We start from the raw sequence: 24673 nt of genomic DNA, 5'->3' as shown, positions 1-24673 counted from the left end.
CTGTCACGGTAGATTGCAATCATGCTTTTGTTGAATGCATTTGAGTAGTCCGCCATATTTACGGGATGATACGTCACATGCAAGGCCTCTATGGAAGACATGACCTTAATTTGCAACACATAGGGTGTAGATTCAAATGGAGCCACCCAATCTGGTAACTCTATTTGAAATTTGCACTCCCTGTGCATGCTGTGGTTATGTCCTCAATTGGGGTGTATGGAATTCAACTGTAATTGCTCAGTATAACAGTTTTCACTGCTTTGTCTCCTATATATCTGATTTAGGCTGTATCAAAATGATAGATACCCATCCGTTTCCAGTGATTATGGACAAGGCTGCCATATCATAATGCAACATAAGAGCTACCTTTACATGATAGATGAATGTTTATAATAAGGTCATAAAAATATGAATCCTGAGCATATCAAGGATCCAATGTTCAGTGGCGGCGCCACGGGGGGGCATGGGGGCAAATGCCCCCCAGTCAGAACTCTTGCCCCCTGTTGCCCCCAGAAAAAACCCAAAATTACGAAAATTTCCACTTTTTACGGTAATTTTATGCAAACTTTGTTGATTTTGCCCCCCTGAAATTCACTTTGCCCCCTAATGCCCCCCGAAAAAAAATTTCCTGGCGCCGCCACTGCCAATGTTGTATATTGAAGATGTTGGCTTATCAATAAACAGCAAAAACTGATGGGTACCAATCATTTTGATACAGCCTGTATGGCAGCAGTTTTCCAAGAACTGGACAATAAAAATTATCATCAATGGTGTATAGTTATCCTTGTTGTGCAACTTCTCATATATACGTGCAAAAAGTGTAAGTTCCCTGAACTTTCAATGCACATTATGTGGTAAATGGGAACATTTTCCTGTGTATTAATTAGTTGCAGTTCTGTGGTATATTGTGCCATACTGTTAACATTGCCCATGTGTAATCAGGCAAAGACAGAGAGGCTTCACCATGGTTTCTATTAAGTTATTGTTTAAAAAAAAAAACCAGATCCATTTAATTTTAATTCTACTGGACAATGCTCCCCATCAGCTTCCTTTTATTTTGATAAGCTGTGAATTTTTTTTATGATCCGAAAAACTATGTACACATCCCTCCCCTTTTCAGACGTCTCTTCTTCAATGACCACCACTCCATTTTCAACTTGCTTCAGTTCCTGAACCCTGTATGTGTACACCTCCCCAAAATATAACTTGAACACAGTATTGTCAAATACAAGTTCTAATGTAGCAGTAGCTATTATATACTATTTACATCTGTGAGTCAATAATGTCTACATGCAATGTAAATGCAAGCAAAACAAGTTTGGGCATATGCTGACACAACAAAGAAAGTCAGTTATAGTATAGGCCCGTATTCTAAAACTTTCTTTGCAAAATGCCACTGTACATGTATATAAATATAACTATACACTGTAAGAAAGAGATGTCCTATGCTGTAATATTTTTAAATTAATGTGTGTCTGCTAATATGTTTGATTGTGTTAACCTGTATATCTACAAAATGTCAAAGAAAGATGTCTTGCTAATTGCACCTACTCTCAATTTCAAAATAATACAGCACCATTTTTTTTTTATTTAAAAAAAATATTATTATGTGTTGCCAAATAAAATGGAATAAAACAGCTCAATCTTATCATTTAGTTGGACCTATTAATTGGCAATGAAAGTCAAATTTTGATAGTTGGCCAATTTTGGGAATAAGGGCCCAAACATGCATTTTTAGTGGGGCTTTTTTTGTATGCTATGACAATCAAGCCTAAACTTCTATTAAGAGCAGTTTCAGTCTATGCTTTCTGAATTATTTGCAAAGGTGCTTCATATACTCCTTTATAATCATTATTTAAATAAAGAAAAAAGAGTAAAAAATTAAGAGTGATATTATAGCCTATAGGCCTACATATGATTTTGAATGCTTAGACTTGTGCCAAGTCTGTGGGTTCAGTGATAGTTATTGTCGGAAAACATGCATATTTGGGTTATATTTTTCCTCCCAAGATTTGATGGAATATAGAATTACCAGTTGAGTCAAACTAAAAGATTAGTATCGGGGCATATTTCATTTGGCATAACATGATAAAAAAAATTCAATTCTAAAAAATTAGTGCTGTATTATTGTGGAATAGGGAGTAATTATATGCATTTAGACTGGTACTATTTGTTTTGTTTTCATCATTCAATCATTTCTTTGAGAATTGAAGAACATCAGTTGTTTTATATTATTATGGTATGAGTTCTGTGCATTTGTCATCTGAATAAATGTTTTATGAAATGAACAACTGGAAAATGGTGTTTGTGAATTTTTATTATTTAATATTTTCTCCTGTTGATTTTCATGTGATTTTTTTGAAGCCAGCTAGTTATCTTCTAGAATGAGGATAGCAGGGAGTGCAACATTTCTCAGAAATGTGCAGAGACTATTTTTTATTGAAATTCCCTATTTTTTGAAGAATTTCACAATATTTTAGGATAGGTCCTACTCCATTACTCCACAACAGACCATCAGCAATTGAATCTACGGTATAGAAAAAGATGAGGGCGCTGTTACCACTGTCATAGCGATCACAGCCAGGCGGCATAGGACACGCAACACGGACGTACGAGGCTGGCGAAGATACAGGGCTGACAGCCCCATTCACAATACACGGTTAGCGATTATAAATGGACAATTAACATACTTGCAGTGGGGTACTTTGCAGAACCCCAACGGTTTTAGAGTAAGATAATTTTGCTTTGACACCACATAACAAATTTAGAATTGTTTGTGAAGATTTCATGATTATGTGTTAATCCAATGGCGACGTCAAAAATAGCGATATCGCATCCACCATCATCTGATCACAGCCTGAGCGATCAGGCCTGATAGCGATAGATTCAGGTGTGGGTGGACTGATGGAATCCGGGGCCTTGTTGGACATTTCACTAAAGGCTTTCAACGATTTCAGTGTTTCCTTTCTCATTACTTCAGACATTCAGGGTGTCATTTCTCAGGATTTTTCCTGATTTCAAGAATTTTTGCCCCTGATTTCAGGATATTTTCCTTTCCTTATGTACAAAAGTAAAGGAAAGTCCCATGTTCAGGATTTTTTATGTTAATTAAAAGGATCCCCGTAAATGTGTGCCGAAAATTGCTTTCCCCCTCCCTTCGGCCTGCCAAAATTGTCCCCCCCATCGGCCTGCCCAAAAATCTTTGCCCCCCACCCATTTTACCATCACCCGACGACTCATAATTATTGCAGAGCCTCTTAACACATATTGTAGGAATCACTCTTCTGACAATTAGCATTATTTAATTAAGATTTTTTAATTGAAAATCAGACATCAGACATGAAATGAAAAGAATAACTTATAATTATTGGGCTAAATTAACAAATATATCCAAATAGCGCCCTCAATTTTCACACAAATATACAGTTTATAGTATAAAAATTACCAAAAAAAACCCAACATAAAACGATGAAAAATTTGATAAGGAAAAGAAAATCTATGGTAAAAAATAGTTACGAATATTCGGCCCCTATATAAAACCTCATCAATGAGAAGATGTTAGGCGAAATGAAAGAGGATAATATAAAAAGGGGATATGCCCCCGGATATGCCATGATTAAAGAAACTATATAGTCACATGTTTAATGTAATTTAAAGCATAATTTTAAGAAGTATAATAAATTGTGGAATATATTTTCATGTTTTGTTTGTTGTTGTGAAAATCTTATTTGGCATCACCCAGCTACAGGTGTACGTGATCCACTATAGTGGCTTTCATGTATGTGCATAATAGTAAATGGAGTATGAAAATATAATAATAGTAATAATTGATAATTATTATTATTATTATCATTATTAGGTCAAGTTTTATTATTGTAGAGCACTATAGCAATATTTTGGTATTGTCCACTTGATAAGGTGATTAGCGCATTGTCACTTTATATAAGCTTATATAAAAGCATAATGTCGCAGTAGGTTAAATTCTTTGGTACGTACAAATCACGTTACTGTTAGGTATTTGTTATCAACATGATCAATGGAATCTATCATTTAAAGAGTCGGATAAAAAAAGATAGTAGTTTTCGTGGAGAGTAAATATCACTAGCAAAATCAGATACAAAATCATGATCAAACCGCATAATTCTACAGAAAAGTCATTTTATGTGAATACTCTTGGCTTGCTAGTAAGCTCTAGTAGTTACTTTAATGGATTCGTGTATGAATTCATGAAATTCAGCCCTTACCATCACGTGAAGTAGGCCTAGTTTTTAAAACACGATTAATTAATAGTATTTTATATTTAAAACTTTATTGGAATTGATAGATATTAAAATGTAACTATAACAAATTTTGACATGAAATAAAAATGATTTCAGTACCTAGAAATATTTTTTTGGCAATGTATTTTCCCTTGTGTTTGATTTAAACTTCGATCGCTATTAATATTGACATGCTTATTATTTATTTATTTATTTATTTATTTATTATAATTTCTGTTATACTAAAGGTGTCACTTACGGTGCCGCGGGCGGGTTAATAAAATACAGAAGTTCAGTATACAATTAGTATTATGTACATGTTTAGTCATCATGTATAAGACTTTTGTTAATATCAAATCGCTTCAACGCGTTTAACATAAGCACGTTGGTGGGCAACGGAACCCGTGCTTAACATAGGCACGTTGGTGGGCAACGGAGTATGGACTTGCATTGTGTTAATATTTCACATCGCTTCAACACGTTTAACATAGCACGTTGGTGGGCAACGGAGCACTGAACTCGACTGAACTTGCCGATTTTGACACGTTTATAACATAATGCACATTGGTGGGCAAGGGAACCCATGCATGCATGTAGTCTATAAGGCACGTTGGTGGGCAACGGAACCCACGTATAGCATGTGCGCGTTCGGGGGGCCACGGAGTACGGGATTTGTGTTTTATTTGATATCGCTTCAATACGTTTGACATATGAACGGGAATAGATGATGTTTCATGCATGTATTTTCGCTATCTACTGAAAATATTATTTAGGGCCCAAGCACAACAGAAATTAATGCACACATTTGGCAGAATGTGTGATAGGAAAAACTTGGTATTATTTTGATATTTCGTGTTAACGTCACGGCTGTGTCTTTTTTCTTACAGGTTCTTCTTTCTTTCTTTCTTCTGTCGACCATTACATTTGCTCTAGCACTCACATGCTTACATCGATTTCGACCTAACTTGGTCACAATGATGATTGACCGAGCCCCTACATGTCACATGAAACTCGTGGGGTCAAAGGTTACGCAGGGGTCACAGGGGTCAAAAACGTGATTTCAACTCAAAATGCATTGTAATTATCTAGTGTCTATAAGGTGTACACAGATTTGGGGTCAAAGGTCATTAAGGGGTCACTTCCGGCATAAAACGGAATACCTTCAAATATTTTGATTAGCTAAGGAAAACATAGGACAGTAACAGTATGTTCACATATACGTTGCAGTTACCCAATGTATATGTGGTATTTTTTTCTTTGGGGTCAAAAGGTCATTAAGGGGTCATTTCCGGTATAAAACAAAATGCCTTTAAAATGCATCTTCTCTCACAAATTACGTAGGACAGTGATGCCACTTGCTCACATGCATTGTTATTACCCAGTGTATATGGGGTGAACACAGATTTGGGGTCAAAGGTCATTAAGGTGTCACTTCCGGTATAAATCGAAATATCTTCAAACAATTTTATTAGCTAAGAAAAACATAGAATAGTGATGGTATGTTCACATGTGAATTGTGTTTACCCAATGTATATGTGGTATTTTTTTTATTTGAGGTCAAAGGTCATTAAAGGGTCATTTCTGGTATAAAACGAAATACCTTTAAAATGCATCTCCTCCCACAAATTACGTAGGACAGTGATGCCACTTACACACATGTATTGTTATTACACAATGTCTATACGGTGTACACAGATTTGGGGTCAAAGGTCATATAGGTGTCACTTCCGGTATAAAACGAAATAACTTCAAAAAATTTATCAGCCAAGAAAAATATAGCACAGAGACGGTACATTCACTCATGAATTGATGTTACTCAGTGTATACGTGGTATTTTTTTTATTTGGGGTAAAAGGTCATTAAGGTGTCACTTCCGGTCTGAGACAAAAAAACCCTTCAAAATGCCCCTTCTGCCACAATAACATGGCAAAGTGATGCCACGTGCACACATACGTTGACATTAGCCAATGTCTATGGGATTTTCATATATTTTGGGGTCAAAGGTCATTAAGAGGTCACAACACGGCTGTGTTCGTGGTCTTAGACCACAGCTAAGTCTAGTTTTGTTTTGTTTTTTCGCTATCTACTGAAGATAGCGTTTTGCGGTGCGGCGCGGCGGCCCTATATCAACTTAATAATAGAACATTGAAAAAAGTTGAAAAATCCTACCTTTAATATTTGGCAAATTTGAAAAGTTGAAAAAGCCAAATTTCGGATTTAAAAAAGATTGATAAGACCACAATTAAAGGTTGAACAAGCCGACTTTCAATGGTTGAAACAGTGTAAACATTTACGGCGCAGCAGGTCTATTAAATATAAAAATTAATTCATCACAGCATTTAACATTTTTATCGCGTGTTGGGAGACGGATGATTTTATTCGGTTTATGGTCAACATGAGTTTGTTTTAAATAAAACCACGTGATTCGTGCTTGATAATTATTTTCTAGGCACAGAATTGCAAAGAATAGTTTGTAAAGTACGATACTTGTATTTAGTAATTGGGAATCAAGAACATTTTAACAAATCAATGTTTTTATCACAACACGTGAATAAAAAATTAAGAGTGCCTGGTGACCTAATCTAAACCTTTAACATTTGCCCTATGAACTTAAACATTCATGCAATATGGCACCTATTGTCTAGACCTAAAATACATTGTTCATGAATCGTAATTTCAGTGATTCATGTAAAGTCCCCTGCCGACCGGGAGTCACTCCACAAAGTAACTTGACATGCATGTGCGGTCGCAAGTCAACATGTGGGTCTTTTAAGGGGCAAAAATTACACGAATAGAAATCTTTCAGGGGAAATGTTAATGCTTAAAAATGGGATCCGTTTTGAGGGAAAGGTTAAAAATGAGTTCTTTTGAGGGCAGAATCTACAACTTAGGTCTTTTGGTTGCACATGTAGAAACTTTACGACTTTCTGTTTTGAATGAAATAAAGATATGATAATAGGCTACATCATGCCTGCAGGATATGAAGACGAATGAATTCGATGGTGTTGCATTATCTACAACAGTGCGTTGAACTGCACAGGTGCTCCTTTGCTATAGAAGGAAAATCCCTGATTGGGAGTTATTGGGGAACTTCTGAAAAATATCATTTGCACGAATGTGATAAAGTATTTATATCAGTTAATACAAAGTATATACCTGTGTACGACAATTATGAATAAAGTACTGGAGTAGGCCCTACACATGTCTTCCAAATCTAGGTATATTAAACACCCAGATTTGGAAGTTATATCGGTTAGGCCTAATAGGATATGGTCATTTTGTTACAAAAATGTATGTGACAAGACACATTTGCTGAATAGGCAACACTTGCTTTAGCCTGACCCTTTTAAGATTTATCTCATAGGATTAGGATTATATCTATCATTATAAACTTACTATCAATCATAATAGTTTATATACGTTGCTGGTATTAAAAATTATACATACGTCCGATGATGTAGTTTTTGAACCATCCTTCATTCTCGATAGAATTTTCACCAAAAGACTCATTATGAATATAACCATGTACATGAACATCCATAACATTTTCCCTTTATTTCTTTCTTGAATGCTTTACCATGCCCCCTGGGGAGTTGGAAAGTGATATTCACGTTTTAATGAAGTCCCAATCGAAGTCATTTAGACCATGTCAGACTAGGGATGTCATACAAATCATTTTTGTCACTTGTCTAAAATAATTCCATCCTCAGTTGTTTCTATTATTATGTTTCTTTCATTTATTATGCTATGCCATGCTTTTCTGCCCATTATACATCCCATGCAGCATGCACATCATATTTCTTTACTGATTTCTAGCACACACCACACCTATATTAGCTTATATTATTGTATTAATCATACTTACCATGCTTACCGCAATGAAAAAAGGGTGCAATCTGACTATTCTGATTTGTAAATGATTGACATTTATTTGATCATGCCGATGAGTATAAATTATGCTACATGCTGCAGTGCATTGTACTGCGCTGGTGCTCCTTTGTTGAAAGGGAAATCCCAGATGACGTCAAAGAGCTTACTCTTTTTTTTGGTGAATAATAGCATTTTCATGAATGAAACAGAGCATTAGCCTATACATAATAACTTTAGAATGTAATATTATCATTACCACATGATGAGTAAAATGAGTATATAGGGTGCCTTAAAATGTGACATGCATATGCATGTCTTCCCAATCTAGGTATATCAAACACCCAGATTTGGAAGCTATCATTACTCGGATGTCGTTTGCATGATCAGGCTGGCAATACACATAATTAACACTTGTCTAAATTAATAATTCTATTATTATTATGTTTCTTTCTTTCATCTATCATGTGTATGACTTTACCTTCCTGCTCATCATATTTCTTTAGTTACTGATTTCTAACAAACACCACCGTCAATACCGAGAAAGAAAACTCAAATTCGGATTTATGCGCGCAAAAGTAACCATTTTCCATTTCCGCCCTCTACTCTTCGAGGGGGTGTGTTCGTGAAGGGGTGTGTTGTGTATGGAGTGTGAGGTGGGGTGTGTGGGGGTGTGTGTGCGGGAGTGGATGTGAAGAGAACAAATAAACAACCCAAGGTCAATGAGAACGATTATAGAATTATTAGGAGAAAGAAAAGAAAACACGCGCGCAAAAGTAACATTTTCCATTTCCGCGCTCGACTCTTCGAGGGGGTGTGTTCGTGAAGGGGTGTGTTGTGTATGGAGTGTGAGGTGGGGGTGTGTGTGTGCGGGAGTGGATGTGAAGAGAACAAATAAACAACCCAAGGTCAATGAGAACGATTATAGAATTACTAGGAGAAAGAAAAGAAAAAACGCGCGAAAAAGTAACATTTTCCATTTCCGCGCTCAATTCTTCGAATATGCCCATGTGTGTTCAATACTGCTCATGAAAGTGTGCGTTATGTGGGGTGTGCAGTGGCGTAGATTTCTTTGATGAGGGGGGGTGGAGTTGGGAAAAAAATTCTTGGAAGTATAGTCAATCCAGCACCTTTTTGGCAACAGAATAAACTTATGGTACAAATTCGTGTGAAGCGCGCGAAAAATGTTGCTATTTTGAAGCTAAACTGATGAAATATGGTGTAAAAGTAGCATAAATGCGCGCGAAGTGCGCAAAAATTTGCACTTTTGGGGGCTAAGGGGCTGTGCAATAATTATGAGCCCTGGGGGGAGGCAAGACATTTTGGCGAGCCGAAAGGGGGGGGGGGGGAACGATTTTTGGCACACATTCATGGGGCGCCTTATAAATAAAACGCTCTAAATAGGCTTAGGAAAACAGCACAGAAACGCTTTAATATGCAAGTTTTCCTACTCACAACATATATCTAGACCATTTAAGGTTTGAAAATTGGGAACCCAAAAATTTGGCATGTGTAAAGGGGGGGGGGGCAAAGATTTTTTGGCGGGCCGAGAGGGGGGGGGGGGGAAGCGATTTTTGGCGGGCCGTTCGGAAATTTTCACAGCCCCTAAAATGGGCAAATAGTATGAGGTTAATTTGGTCAGAAACCCATTATCAGGCGTCAACATTGGGGGATCATTGTATGGACAACCCCCGGCAAAATATTGGGGGGATTTATCCCCCCATCCCGCCGGATAGCTACGCCCTTTTTACCCCCCTCCCTCCCTCGAGTTACGTACAAGTAAAATGGCGAAGGATTTCCACGAGTATAGGCCTACTACTAATGGCAAAATTGAGATGTTGGGTTGCGGTTGGGTACCGGGTGAGTTTAGGTTAAAGGTTTGATTAGGTTTAGGGTTAGGGTTATATTAGTGTTCCAGGAGGACAGTTGGTTCTGAATTAGTGTTTTTACAGATAAGTTGAGAAATGCTGAAAAAACAACTTCCTTTTTAAACCATTATTTTCATGAAAACGAAAGCCATCAATAAATTAAAATATCGTTTAGAATGCAGCCCGAATCTAAACTAAATGATCAATGCACTCCAAAATCTGCTGAACATCCTATACTCTCTTTTCCTCTAAGAACCCCCGGGATCACATCGCATATACATGTAGAGGAAACCAGGGGGACACCCTTTGGCATGTTTGGTGTACTAGAATATTTTGCAATTAAACTGTGGGTTTCATGTCCTTTGTCGCAACAATGACAATCCACACTAGAGCATTTGCTGCCATTGATCCTAGCGCAGATAGAAATACTTTTTAAAGTATTTTGATATGAAATAAATTAAGGATAATGTGCATTAGACTCAAAATTAAAGAGAAAATCATTGTTTGCATGGCATGTTATAGAAATTGCTAAAACGAATTGAACAGTTTTAGGTCAATTGGTTAAAACTGCAATAAAATATTGGAAAATACCACAATTTTTCACTTTCATTTTTTTTATTGCTCAAACAAATCGCCATTTTTCTTATGTATGCCCAGGATTTTTACCCCCTCCCTCCCCTCTTACGTAGGCCTACGCCTCGTACGTAAGTGAATGAAAATTGCGAAAATTATGGACAGCCCCTAACACGCGGTGCAAAAGGGGGGCAAAATTCACTGCACAGCACCCACACAATATCTCACAGCTGCTGCTGGCATTTGTCTTTGAAAAATTAAATTTGCCAAATTTGCTTTTGTTTCATTATGTTAAAGATTTCATTATGTTCGCGGTAAAATGAATGATTCGGTTAAATAAAAATACACCAAACTAGCGGGGTTTTTTTCTCTCTTTTTTTTCCATAATAAATTATTACTGGCCATAAGTAATTTAATTATAAAAAGTATGAAGTAGGCTAAGTAAAAATAATTTGTAAAATAAAACATTTCAAAATTATTATAATGGTGGCCTAATATCCGGGCCTAATATACCATAAATTCTTTGTTCATGAAAGCTGTTCAAATAACGTACATTAGGATTTAACATAAAAATACATAAGGCGTAAATTTCAGACATATTAAATTAATTATTGTTCGTGAAAATATAAGCTAGTATAATATAATGTAAAAAGTGATTCGGGCGGATGATGGGAAACTTTGTATTTTGCGCATATGGTACTTAGTCTTTATTACCAGTCGCTTAGTACTAATTTAATTATCCTAACTTCTTTTAATAACGAGATCAAAATAGGGGAAGGTCTCGTGGACTCCTATTTTTATATCGATGCTCCAACCTATACTTTTACTTTTATGAGACACATCTTCTTGGTATCAATAATATAGATTATGATATCATTATAGATTCCATTTATTAATAATAGCTTACAGTCAATGATTAATACCAAAGAATTCAATATCCCGGGCAATATCCTAACCATTCGATCGGCTATTGTTCCTGTTGTATAACGTGACATTGCGCTAATCACTTTATTAAGTGGACAATACAAAGATGTTGCCATATGATATCATTTCCTATCTTTTATCATTATTTTATTATAACCTACTATCAATATACAATAAACAGATAAATAGTTCCCACAAACATGATCAAAAATGAACTAATTTTGTTATTAGATCAGAGAAGTTAAACGAACAACTATTAATAATAAATAAATAAATATATATTAAATAACTTGATAATAAATAAATAAACAGCATAAAAATAAACAAATAACACATAATAAATACATAAATAACAGGAATAAAGAGAAGAAATAATATAAACAAATAAATTCTACAATGAGACTTTTATTATAATACTGCTACTACTAATACTAATAATGATGATAATAACAACAACAACAACAACAACAACAACAACAACAACAACAACAACAACAACAACAACATAAATAATAATGATATAAACCCGGGGATATAAATTATAATAATAACACACTAGTAATATTATAGCACAAATAAAATAATATTTTAATATTGAGGCGGTATTCAATGACGCACATGCATGATTGAAAGCAATTGATCTGGTTCAAAACTGCCAAATCAATCGGATTTCCACAACAAACAAACATGAAAATGTATTCCACTATTAGGCCTATATACTTCTTAAAATTATGCTTAAAATTACATTAAACCGGGCACCTAACCTGTCTTTAATTGTGGTATATCCCCCTTATTGTCCTCTTTCATTTTGTCTTTTAATTACATAACATCTACACACTGAAACCCTATGCGGTTTTATACAGGGGCCGAATTGGCGTGTGGCCGAATTGGTGTGTGGCCGAATTGGCGTGTGGCCGAATTGACTGCTATGTGGCCGAATTGGTTTGGGTCCGAATCGACCTGCTACCAATTACACCGAATCTCTTGCTACGCCCCTGGTGTTTTTGTATCCTTCACAGACATTGAGAATTTTGCAATTAGTTATTGTGGTGCTTCGTGTCTCCTACATGGCATTTTTGACATGCCGTGCCTAGATTATAGTTTAAAATTTAAAATAAAATGGTACCAGAACAACTTACAATTTATTTGTAAATTGATACATTCTTGCAAAAGACGTGACTAAAGGCTATAACCGGGGGCTATAAAGTACTCTTGTACGAAACGTCAGTATATATTTTCATGTCAATAAAACATCCTTAAACATCACCATATCGTTCAGTCTTCTTTATATTATATGGTCCGCCGTCTTGTGGGCGTTTTGACGCTTCTTCTGCTTTGTTCTTCTGCTTCAGAAGACGTCCACAAAGCGAATCATTTGAATGAAAAAACAGAAGGTCACAACGGACAACCGAAAATTGCTGCGGAGAACGGAAATCAAAGACGTCTGTGGCAACGGAAAACGCTCCTAAAAACATTGGACGATAAAAGTCAAAATATAGTCGGACGTCTTGTGGGCGTTTTCCAACTGCGACAGACACAGCGGCTAATTTTCCGCTAGCGTCTTCTGCAACAGCTAATTGTCCGCAAGCGTCTACCACAGCAGCTAATTTTCCGCTAGCGTCTACCACATCGGCTAATTTTCCACTAGCGTCTACCACATCGGCTATTTTTCCGCTAGCGTCTACTGCAAGAGCTAATTTTCCGCAAGCGTCTACCACAGCGGCTAATTTTCCGCTAGCGTCTACCACATCGGCTCATTTTCCACTAGCGTCTACCACGTCGGCTATTTTTTCGCTAGCGTCTTCCACATCGGCTAATTTTCCGCTAGCGTCTACCACAGCGGCTAAATTTCCGCAGCGTTTTACAGAAGACGTCTATAAAGTAAACAATGCCCCGAACAAAGCTGATCACTTGGATGGAGAGAACGGACGGTCAACGCAGCGTCAAAATATAAAGGAAAAGAACGTTGCCACTTTTTAGGTAGACTGGCCCCAGTCTCGGTTCAGTTCCATCTCTGGATAATGTAGACTGGCCCCCAGTCTCGGTTCGGTTCCATCTCTGGATAATGTAAATAATTACGTAATGCCCTATGAAAAAAATGCCAACTCCCCCTTATTTTCTTCAATGCCAAAACCCATTCCTCTTCATCCACAAATCGACGCCACTAATTACACCCACCACAGTCAACCATGCAGCAATATAGAAATATACTCGTATTATAAGTGAACGCGAAAGTCCATTGAGACTGGCCCCCAGTCTCGGTTCGGTTCCATCTCTGGATAATGTAAATAATTACGTAATGCCCTATGAAAAAAAATGCCAACCCCCCCCCCTTATTTTCTTCAATGCCAAAAAACCATTGCTCTTCATCCACAAATCGACGCCACTAATTACACCCACCACAGTCAACCATGCAGCAATATAGAAATATACTCGTATTATAAGTGAACGCGAAAGTCCATTGAGCGCTGATTCCGAGACTGGTCCAATCTGTTAGAGATCTCACTTCCAAATATTCGTTCAACGAAGCACGGTGATTCCGATGTCAATTACGAAAGCCCCGCCCCAGTTTCAATTCAAATATGGTAGCACAAAGCTATGCCGCGGGATGTGACGCAAGATCGGATGGGACACTTGTCAACAACTGAGAGGTATTGAGCTCAAGTGGCACGCGTCTGATAGACCCATGGTACGCGCAATAATAAAAGGCAACCACTCGACTCGGACTTAGGCCTATTGTCCATATTGCGTACATTATCGCGTGCGGTTTGCAAATGTTTGCACATTATTTAGCTAGGGAAGCCTTTTCAAATATCCCCGCGCTGCCAAGCTGCGTTGATTGGTCGGATACAATATCGTTGTTTAGTCGCTTACACAAACGTTAATGTAGTGAAAACATGGACGTGGTATATAGAAAGATTGCGTGACTCCATATCCGTAAAAGTGAACTTCCAGCAGTTTGTGGGAGCTGGAAGTCAAATTGCCTACAGACTGGGAGGGTCCGTGTATTGGGTTGATTTTTAATGCTATGTAATCTACATTACCAGTCGTTCTCCACGGACCCGAGGGAGGGTCTATGGATAATGTAACAATAAATATTTACATAATGCCCTATTCCTGTAACCCACCCCCCCTTAGTTTTCTCAATGCCAAAAACAATTCCTCTTCATCCACAAATCGACGCCACTGATTACACACACAGTCAGTGCAGCAATATAGAAACATACTCGTATTATTTATTAGTCTGTCATGTTAGTGAACGCGAAAGTACATTGAGCGCTGAATCCTCGACTGGTCCAATCTGTTTCAGATCTCACTTCCAAATATTCGTTCAACGAAGCCCGGTGATTCCGGGGGTGATTCTGATGTCAATTACGAATTACCCCAGCCCCAGTTTCAATTCAAATTGGTAGCACAAAGCTATGCCGCGGGATGTGACGCAAGATCGGATGGGACACTTGTCAACAACTGAGAGGTATTGAGCTCAAGTGGCACGCGTCGGATTACGCGCAATAATAAAAGGCAACCACTCGACTCGGACTTAGGCCTATTGTCCATATTGCGTATATTATCGCGTGCGGTTTGCAAATGTTTGCACATTATTTAGCTAGGGAAGCCTTTTCAAATATCCCCGCGCTGCCAAGCTGCGTTGATTGGTCGGATACAATATCGTTGTTTTAGTCGCTTACACAAACGTTAATGTGGTGAAAACATGGACGTGGTATATATAGAAAGATTGCGTGACTCCAAATCCGTAAAAGTAGGGATGACCAATGAACCATCAACTTGATTAGAACACTCCCATAGACATGCAGGGAGCTCAACTGTGCACTGCTTGCACAGACATTTCTAAATTGATCTCATTCTTTTATTTTTCAATATTTTCTGTAAAAATTGGGGAAGTTAATGCCAATTATATTTTGTAACTATCTTGCAAATTACAGCAACATAACTTATTTTATTTTCTTGTAAGTGCGAGTCAAAATTGGTCCATCGCCACAGTGCGCTTAATTGCCAGTGGCTGAGTTCAGCACTGCTCAAGAATGGCACAAAATATTCATGTCAATAATTTTAGGTGAAAAATGTGGCCTACTGAGCTGAAATTTGGCAGAGTTGCCAGTAATACCTCCATCATACCCTCTGTAAAAAGGTTAAAATATTGAACAAGTAGATCTCGAGTTACAAATTAAATTACCAGCTTCCCTTTGGAATTTCCATACTCCTTTCGAATCATGCTAAGAAGACACCTTTCTGAACATAAATGTGAAGTTTCGTGCTTTGATGTATTTTCACCTGATTTCAACCCTAAACGTTTTCTTATATTTAGGCCCATACCATCCACAACTTGCTGCTGGCTATACCTTGTTTAGAACTTTCAAAAGAAGTACCTGAATGTGCAACCATTACTGTTTCAAAATAGGCCGCGAAAGTCATGCAGTTAACTCCGAGGTCATGTATTGAATTGTATTGAATGGGGAATACTACTGGGAACCAGCACCTTTTGTTAGAAGTCACACATGAGCATGATGAGTGAAGTGGATAACCTCTATCATTGTGAATGAGTCAATGACCTTCAATTACACTTAATATTTAATTTGCATACACCTACTAATTGGTCATATTAAACCCAATAACATCGACATTTTTGGTTGTGAAAAAAAAGTTTACATGGACTTAGTACAATTTTGATTTTGGGCCATATCGGCCATCTTGGATGATTTTTGGCAAATGTTCGCTAAATGCATGATTTCAATGCCTCGGTTTGAAAAAATAATTTATGCCATTGACTAGTAAAGTGCTTTTTCATAAGAAACCCCTTTGATACTTTCACAATATACTTGTTTCATGTTTGCATATGTTAAAATAAAGAAATATATAAAGGTAAATATATGCTTATGCCAATTTTGCTCCTAATTGATATTTTTGGACCTTGTCATTTTATTTCGTTCCAATGACCGGTCAGAATGGGAAACTTTGAAAATTCATAATTCGAAAAGTTTTTGACCGATTTTGACCATTTAACCACCAAAATACTTCTATTGTCTACAATCTTTTGTAGCAATAGGGGCAACATGAAATTTTGATGGTTATCCCTAGTAAAAGTGAACTCCCAGCATTTTGTGGGAACTGGAAGTGAAATTGCTTACAGACTGGGAGGGTCCATGTATTGGGTTGATTTTTAATGCTATGTAATCTACATTACCAGTCGTTCTCCATGGACCCGAGGGAGGGTCTACTTTTTAGGCAAATGCAGGCAGAGCGAATCCGGGTTTTTAAACAATAAAAGGTGTCGTTCATGAAAAACGTTTACGGCAAATGCGAATCTGTTGGCCGTTCAGTGGGGAGCTGAGGGGTGGGGTTCCCGAGAGAGTCGGAATATTTCGCAAAAATCGCCAAGAAATTAAAAAACGGTTTTATTTTTATTTTTAGAGGGTGACCCGAATGCAGGAACCAGACAATCTAGAGAGCTACGACTGCGAGTCAGTTAAATATTTGAATTCTTTGCAAGATTCAATTTGAGATGCACAAAGTCAGTTTTAGAAACAGAAAATCATTACCAAAAAAAAACGCACTTGTGTGACAAAATCTTTGCCCAAAACATTTCTGTACAATAATATTATTCCCTTTTAATGTTTAACATCCTTTGACCATTATCATGATTACTCAAATAATAATTGAAGTTCAGCAAAGTATAAACACACTAATACTTGAAATTCAATCAAACCGTGATCTTCATCCGTCTAGGCTGGTACGATGATATCCAGGTTGCAACGTTGGTACGGTGGATGACGTTGATACTTTTCTGCGGGATGTTGCTCCTCCATTGCATGCAGTGAAATTTCTTCGTTCTGCAGACAAATAAATTCGGTAGATATTGTTAGATTCATGTCACCATGGAAATGTATGATATGTCACCATGTATGTACAAACTCTTACTCGCATCAGGTCAAAACATTTATCAAAACTATATCAATGTTTCCCATATTAGAGCCATAACGTGCGAGTTCCATCAAATTTTAATTTTGTTGTTCTTTATTCAAAATGTTGGTGGAAGAAACCCCACTTGCTGTTTTGGTCGTTTGTCGTGGAACTTTATGGGGGACTTTAATGTCTGAATATGGCATGTCAAAATTGCTCTGATATTGACTTGACAAATACATCGAATTTGGCTGATTCCATCCATGTCATCGGGTGAAAGATGGGACATGTATAAACATATGCCAAAAAATCAGGTTTGAAAAAAATTAACCAAAATTATTTCATATTATAAGATACTGTAGTACATTAAGGGTACACGATGTTTTTTTTCCGCTTATGTTAACTACCAGTAAGAGACTACTAGATAATAACCATAATAAAAGTAGCATACCTAATGAAATCATCAGGTTGGTCTGACATCATAAAAAGCCAATCACAGAAACTCAAAGATGTCATCTGCTGGAACGGCTACGTCATCTGGTACACAGTTGATATCGTACCTTAAGAATAATATACATATACAAACACATATGTAATCATCCGGGGTAATCGTAATCATCATCATGAATTAATTAGATTGAAACAAATCTGCATGAGATTATATTTTTAATTTGTTTATTGTAAGCCAACGCATAAAATGGAAAAAACATACCAAAAATGCGAGTGATTTGGTATACTAACATTTTAATGATGTACCAGGCAGGTTACAGGCAGTGGCGTAACCAGTGGGAATTGGGGGGGGCAAGCTGCCCCCGGACACAAAAAACTGGGAAGAAGAGCAAAAATTGGGAAGGGAAAAGGGGAAGGAGAGAAAAGAGGGAAGAAAAAGGGAAGGAGAAGAAAAAAGGGGAAAAAGAGGGAAGAAGAGAAAGGGGAAAGAAGAAAAGAAAAAAAGAGGGGAAAAAAGGGGAAGGGAGAAGAGAAAAAGGGAAGGGAGAAGAGAAAAGGGAAAGAAAGAGGGAATTTGACATTTGTACTCTGAAACACTGATTTTTTAGCTTCTAATATGCCAAAAACCAGGAGCTTCAGGGGGCTCCGCCCCCTTGACCCCCGCCGGGGCTTTGCCCCTGGACCCCACCAGGGCCCCTAAGGCGGGCCCCTGGACCCCACCCGTTTAACGCTTTGCGGCAAGCCGCTCGCGACTTGGTCAAGAATTGGGAAATTTTCAATCTTGCCCCCCCCGGAAGGTCAGGTCTGGTTACACCCCTGGTTACAGGCATGTACTACAAGATTAACTACCATAGCAATAGGTTTAAACAATTTTTGTATGTATATCGCAATGCACTACAAGCAGGTTGCACTCACCACCTGTGTATTTCTGCAATCATAGCTTGAATACAATACCAGTTTTTTCAAAGATACTAATCTTTCAAGTGCGAAGTGCGAGTGATAGCATGATATGAACATTCTATAGAATTACGAGTATCCCAGTTCTTTGACACAATGCAGAGGTACCGCGTGAACGTACAAGTACCGTGCGATATTTGTTTAAACCTATTGCTATGGTATATTTATAGACCAGGTAAAGAAAGATTTCACTTCAATTGCAACATAATCGCAACGAAGCATTTCTATGAGGTCCCTATAACACCATGCTCAAAGTCCCGACAAATTATCCCCCGTAGGGGACTACGTTGTTGCCATTTTTCTGAAACATTATGATGAGAGTAATACATTGGCATGGTTTCCAGATTTGATTTTACTAACTTGAAATGTGACCCCTGAATAGTCGGCCATTTTGGTTTTATGCAAACGCGACAGGAATTTGTAAGGATTTTTAGTATGGTTTTTAGTGGACCTCATAAAAATGCTTTGTAGTGAAACAAAAGTTGCAGAATAAGCCTATTCTTGCATCCTGCATAATATTTCATCATTATTAGTTCACAATTAAATTTGATTTATATTAAGTCATGCATATAATTGTTTTTACCAGGAATTGATTATCACATTTGACTAACCTTACTACAGCAAGTCCCTTTTCACGACTCAGTTGAAGAAACTCCATAAAATCACTCTTTTCCAAAGCAATATGACTTAGTTGCACATTCTGAAGTCCAGCCACACTCTGTAACTTGGACTTGAAGTGTTGCCACGAGGTACTGCTAACCTCTGGCGAAGTTGATGTCTCAACGTCCAAAACGACGTCAAACAGATCAGGCAGCGATGGTATCACATCCGCTATACTCTCCAGTAGGTCATCTGGATATTGACTCTCGTAGACGAACAGTTGTTGAAGACGAGTAAGGCGACCCATTGTCAACAACAACTGATTGTGATGTTCCCTACTAACATTATCCATACCAATCGATATCCACTCCAGCTGCGTAGCTACTGGTAGGTGAGATTCAAGGTTTGAAGCAACGACGTCATTCATATAATTGCCATCCATACGCAGCCCTATCAACTGGGAACCAAAATCGGACAATCTTTGTGTGAACGTATCCAACGCTTCTGTTGATGCTCCCATGTATTGTATATAGAGTTTGTTCAAAGATGTTGCTGTTGGCAAGGTTTCTGCCAAATATTCCAGACTTCTTCCAGGTACATTGTGTGAAATATCAAGCTCTTCCAAATCCGGCATACAGCTGATACTCTGTGCCAATCGCTCTGTCTGATAGTCATCCATGCCTATGCTTCTCACATTCAGCTCCTTCAAGTGCGACATATGACCATTCCCACACACCTCTACGAACTGATCTATATCACGAAATTTGAAGTCGGCAATATCTAATGCTTCCAATTGAGTGTACTGTAGAGCATTGATGACAGGACTGATGTCGGTTTCTTCTGGAGTAGGTAGGTCGTGGTCTTGACATCTTTGCCACATCTGGATGAGGGTGACAGTAAACCCGGGTGCATCTGTCCTGATATCTTCAATGCGCGAGTAGACATCTCCTTCATATCTGCTGAAGTATTCCTCAGATATCGATTGCATCCTGTCAGGCGGGATTTGATTTACTCCATGTTGATATTGTACGTACAATTTCTTTAATGGGCCTGTTGTGTCAATGTAGTCTCCCGGATGTACAATCGGTCTCAGTTTGAGTGATTTGATATCACCAGGTTGAGAGTGCTCCATGTAGTAACCAAGCGCTAACGCAGTGGATGATGATATGCCCAGAAAATACGCCATGCCTCTAACAAATACATCTTCTAGTAAGCCAGTAAATCTATCATTGCTAGCTGCCTCATAATTGCAACTCAGACATAGCTCCATGAACTGCTGCATCATCAATGTATCATCTAGCTCTAGAACCTCTTCTTGGTAGTAATCTTCAACCATTGATGAAATACCGCGAAAAATCTCAACCAATCTCTGCAGGATTTGTTGTGCTGCTTCAGGATTTCGGCCACAAGTAAATCGTAGTACAAGTTGGATACTGAGGGCCTCCTGTATGGTTGAAATCGACCGCAGCCGTGACTGAAATTCTTCTGGTTTGGTATCGGCAAGATTGGCAAGATATTCACCGGCGCATTTTTCTTGAGCTGACTTATGAAAAAACGCCAACTTTGTTGTATTCGATGATGCGGCAGTGGACGTGGAGGCACCTTGTATGGGGAGTACTTTGTGGCCAGCTCGCATTTCTTGTTTGGATACTAGTCCCATCTGACATGCTTCTTCTACTACCTCAGGATCGGCAACTTCATTGACGGAGAACACAATACGGTTATTTGGCGGCCATAATCCTTCTAAAGCCATCTTTCCAAGATGCTGCAGAAGTAAAGTGAAATCAATCCCAGCTTCTTTCTCAGTCTTAGCCTTTTTCAGCTTCAGGAACCGCAAGTGTTTTTTACCACGCGTCTTGCTAGCCTGTAGTTTTCGTGGTTTAGACTGGAAATGCTTGTACATGATGTTGAGTATGGCATCATAAAGGTGACCAATTCTGTTTGGGATTTCTGCAGCACGTGATTCGCGCCAGTGTGTACAGACAAGTAGAGCCATGAGCGGGACACGCGAAACGTCGGCCACGAGGGCATTCTGTGACATGTACTCTAGTAAAGACCCCCGTAACTCTTCGTCATCTCTGAAGAATCGCCAGATGTATATCTGTACGTCTTCACTACTGAACCCACTTAGATCTAAGCGCGTGAAAGCCGAACAAGCTTTGGCAATTTCTGCTACCCGCCACGGACGAGTCGTAACTACCAATCTACACAATGCAAAAATATTTCCCCTGAGCAGCTTCACAATGCTTCCGCTGCTTTTCGGATGATTAAAGAGCTCTCTGTCGGACTCGTAAACGGCATCAAGTATGATTATTACTCGATCTCCGAGCTCTTTGATCTTGCTTCGTAGTAACTCTTTGGTCATTTCTGTGTCTTCAGGCAACATTTGAGACAGAATAGCATCTTCCAGGTTCGACGTATGCTCAACCCAACGCATATTGACCACAAATAGAAGACCAATATCTGACAGGGATGAATCGATCCCGGGGGAATCGATTACGTTTGCCCAATCGTAAGCAATCTTGGCTGTTGTTGTTGTCTTCCCGTACCCAGCTGGACCTACGAGTAATAGTCTTGTGTAGAACTGACCATCATCTGTCTTTCTTGTGAAAATTTCTTCATGTGACTCCAGAGGAATTCTGATGGAACTGCAAGGTGTAGGGAGATCCATTACGATGGATACTTTAGTGTAGATATCCTTCAGATCAACACATTTCGACATATCACCAGGGAAAAGAGGGATTTTACACAACGAGCTGATATAGTATGACTTCAGTTCTTCTCGACAACGTAGTAGGATGAGGTCGTTTCCAAATAGTGGATGCTCTATTTGTTCTGAAACACGACAAAAATGCACCGTCCATTTTAAAATATAGATACTTACTTATATCTTAAGGCTCAACAGTGTTTATTTTGTACCGTAAAGATTCGCCCAATGGCGCCGATGGGCTCCCTTGACATAACTGGAATTTTAGGCACAAGCTAAGAGTGTCCTCCCGTAAAAAAAACAGCAAATAAAAGCAAATTTTGTTGGGATTTTCAGAGGACAGAGCTTATTATGTCCGTGAAATTTACTCTATGGAAAAGTAGCTCATGTGCGCCATTAGGCTAATCCTTGCATTTCCTCATAATAATACATAATATGACTTCAAACTTCACTTGTGGTTTCAATTTATCGTCATATCATATCAATATAACGGGCTCCTCTTATAATTGACAAGGTTGAAGGTCATTCCCTTCTGATGGAGAGTATTTTGTCCTAAACTTATCTTTAATTAAAATGAAATATAATTAATGTAGTAAAGCACATTTTTAGTTTGTTAAAAAGTAACAAATAGCATTGTTATGAATTGTGAATGTTGTCCAATAGCATTAAGAATTAGTTAAGTCTTACTTAGTGCCAACATATTAATTTGATATTTCATAGTGGAATATCAGTTGGTTTGAGTTTTGCTATCTCTCAAGTGGCGCGAGTACATAACATTTCAGGGAAATTATTAAAAATTTTATTCTGATAATTAACTGATAAACTATGACACAGAAATATGGATTATAAGATTTTATTGCTTACCCACATTTCCCCATTTTTCTTCCAGCGTGTCTTTCGCCAGTGTATTTCCACATCTCAGAAGTGCGTCCAGTATGGCTTGGCGAGTAGCTTCGTGTCCAAGATTCTTCCTCCATTGCCTGAACACAGCTTTGACTCTCTGATCTGCATCATCCGTGGCCGCCCCTTTCTTTGCCCTTTTCAGATATCGGTATTCGATATTTAGAGCATCAAATAACTTCTGTAAGTCTGTTGGATCTAGAAGCTCTATCACATCATCCAAATCACGCTCAGATGCTGTATAACGATATCAAACAATATTATTACTGGATATTTAAAAAAAACCCACCCATTTCTTAAAGTACTGAAACAAATATATAGCTCAAACATTGTATATATAAGTATGTTAATCATAAAGACCTTCCTGTCCTTTAAAGTGGGATGACCCGATTGACAGTACCTTACCCCCACTTTACTCCATCAAATTAAGAATTTGACGTCGTCTGAAGGAAGCTCATATTTTATTCATTTTAAAGGCGTGGTCTTGTGCATGTGGGTTGATATACAAGTACGCTTGAGTTCATTCTTTTCTACATGGCTGTTTCTATTATTAACCTACGCCCCTCTGGAATCAAGTCTTGAAAAACTATGGATGAAACATCGATTACCTATGTGTTCTTCTTGGTTACATGAAGCACTGTTGTCCTGTTGACTGGCATCAGGGGTCGATGACGACGAGGCCATCATGAGGGTAGGCTACATCTACACATGTGTCGGGCTGCGTTGATGGTCGGCTTCCTTGAATATCGTGATTTGCTGAGACACAATCGTCTTGAAATACGATCTGTTCCCGAAAAATAAATATAGAAATACGGTAATCAACATGATCAAAGTAATACTGAATGAATACAAATTATGACAACTCAGTGAACTACATGTATAGTCAGCCGGGATACTTGTAGTCAGTCTTGTCTCAAGATGAGAGTAACGCAGTCATTGGACTTTTTAGATTCGTCTTTCTTGCGCCACAATGAGATAGTGATTATAGTCGACTGAACGCCTGGTAAATAAAAAAGGGTCAAACTCGTCGGACTACGAGCGCGGAGTATAAATTCCGCTTATTTTGTAACTTAGCAGGTATACTCTCAGCAGCCGGCGGGGCATTTTATAAAGCCACGTGCTTTGCTGCTGGTCGTATTTCATTAGTTCGTTTACTGCCAGTATTACTGCCAGTACAAAATAATTATTTACCTGGTGTGTGCGATGTGTAACGTTCGCAGTAGAAACAGCCGGGAGAAACAGTTCGGTGGGGCATTTTATAAAGCCACGTGCTTTGCTGCAGGTCGTATTTCATTGGTTCGTTGCCAGTACAAAATAATTATTTACCTGGTGTGTGCGATGTGTAACGTTCGCAGTAGAAACAGCCGGGAGAAACAGTTCGGTGGGGCATTTTTATAAAGCCACGTGCTTTGCTGCAGGTCGTATTTCATTGGTTCGTTGCCTGTATGAAATAATTATTTACCTGGTGTGGGCGATGTGTAACGTTCGCAGTAGAAACAGCCGGGAGAAACAGTTCGGTGGGGCATTTTTATAAAGCCACGTGCTTTGCTGCAGGTCGTATTTCATTGGTTCGTTGCCAGTACAAAATAATTATTTACCTGGTGTGTGCGATGTGTAACGTTCGCAGTAGAAACAGCCGGGAGAAACAG

The 24673-nt window shown here is 38.3% G+C and overlaps 1 protein-coding gene across 1 annotated transcript; it reads right to left on the bottom strand.

Moving 5' to 3' along the window:
• Window positions 1-17867: 17867 nt before the first annotated feature.
• Window positions 17868-23708, bottom strand: LOC140165496 (NLR family CARD domain-containing protein 4-like). Its single transcript, XM_072188787.1, has 4 exons — window positions 23633-23708; window positions 22989-23261; window positions 19429-22252; window positions 17868-17970 (listed from the first exon to the last, which is right to left on the bottom strand). The coding sequence occupies exons 1-4, from the start codon at window positions 23706-23708 to the stop codon at window positions 17904-17906; spliced, it is 3240 nt and encodes a 1079-aa protein (XP_072044888.1). The 3' UTR covers window positions 17868-17903.
• Window positions 23709-24673: the final 965 nt, after the last annotated feature.

Source organism: Amphiura filiformis, chromosome 12, assembly GCF_039555335.1.
Source record: "Amphiura filiformis chromosome 12, Afil_fr2py, whole genome shotgun sequence".
NCBI lineage: Eukaryota > Metazoa > Echinodermata > Ophiuroidea > Amphilepidida > Amphiuridae > Amphiura > Amphiura filiformis.
This window is presented reverse-complemented; position numbering and strand designations above follow the sequence as displayed.

Excerpts from the sequence above, each read along its gene's own strand:
- LOC140165496 (XM_072188787.1), bottom strand. The coding sequence starts at position 23,708 with ATGGCCTCGTCGTCATCGACCCCTGATGCCAGTCAACAGGACAACAGT. Across the intron at positions 23,262-23,632 it reads TAACCAAGAAGAACACATAG|CATCTGAGCGTGATTTGGAT; the intron begins GTAATCGATGTT and ends ATCGTTATACAG. Across the intron at positions 22,253-22,988 it reads AGAAAAATGGGGAAATGTGG|AACAAATAGAGCATCCACTA; the intron begins GTAAGCAATAAA and ends GTCGTGTTTCAG.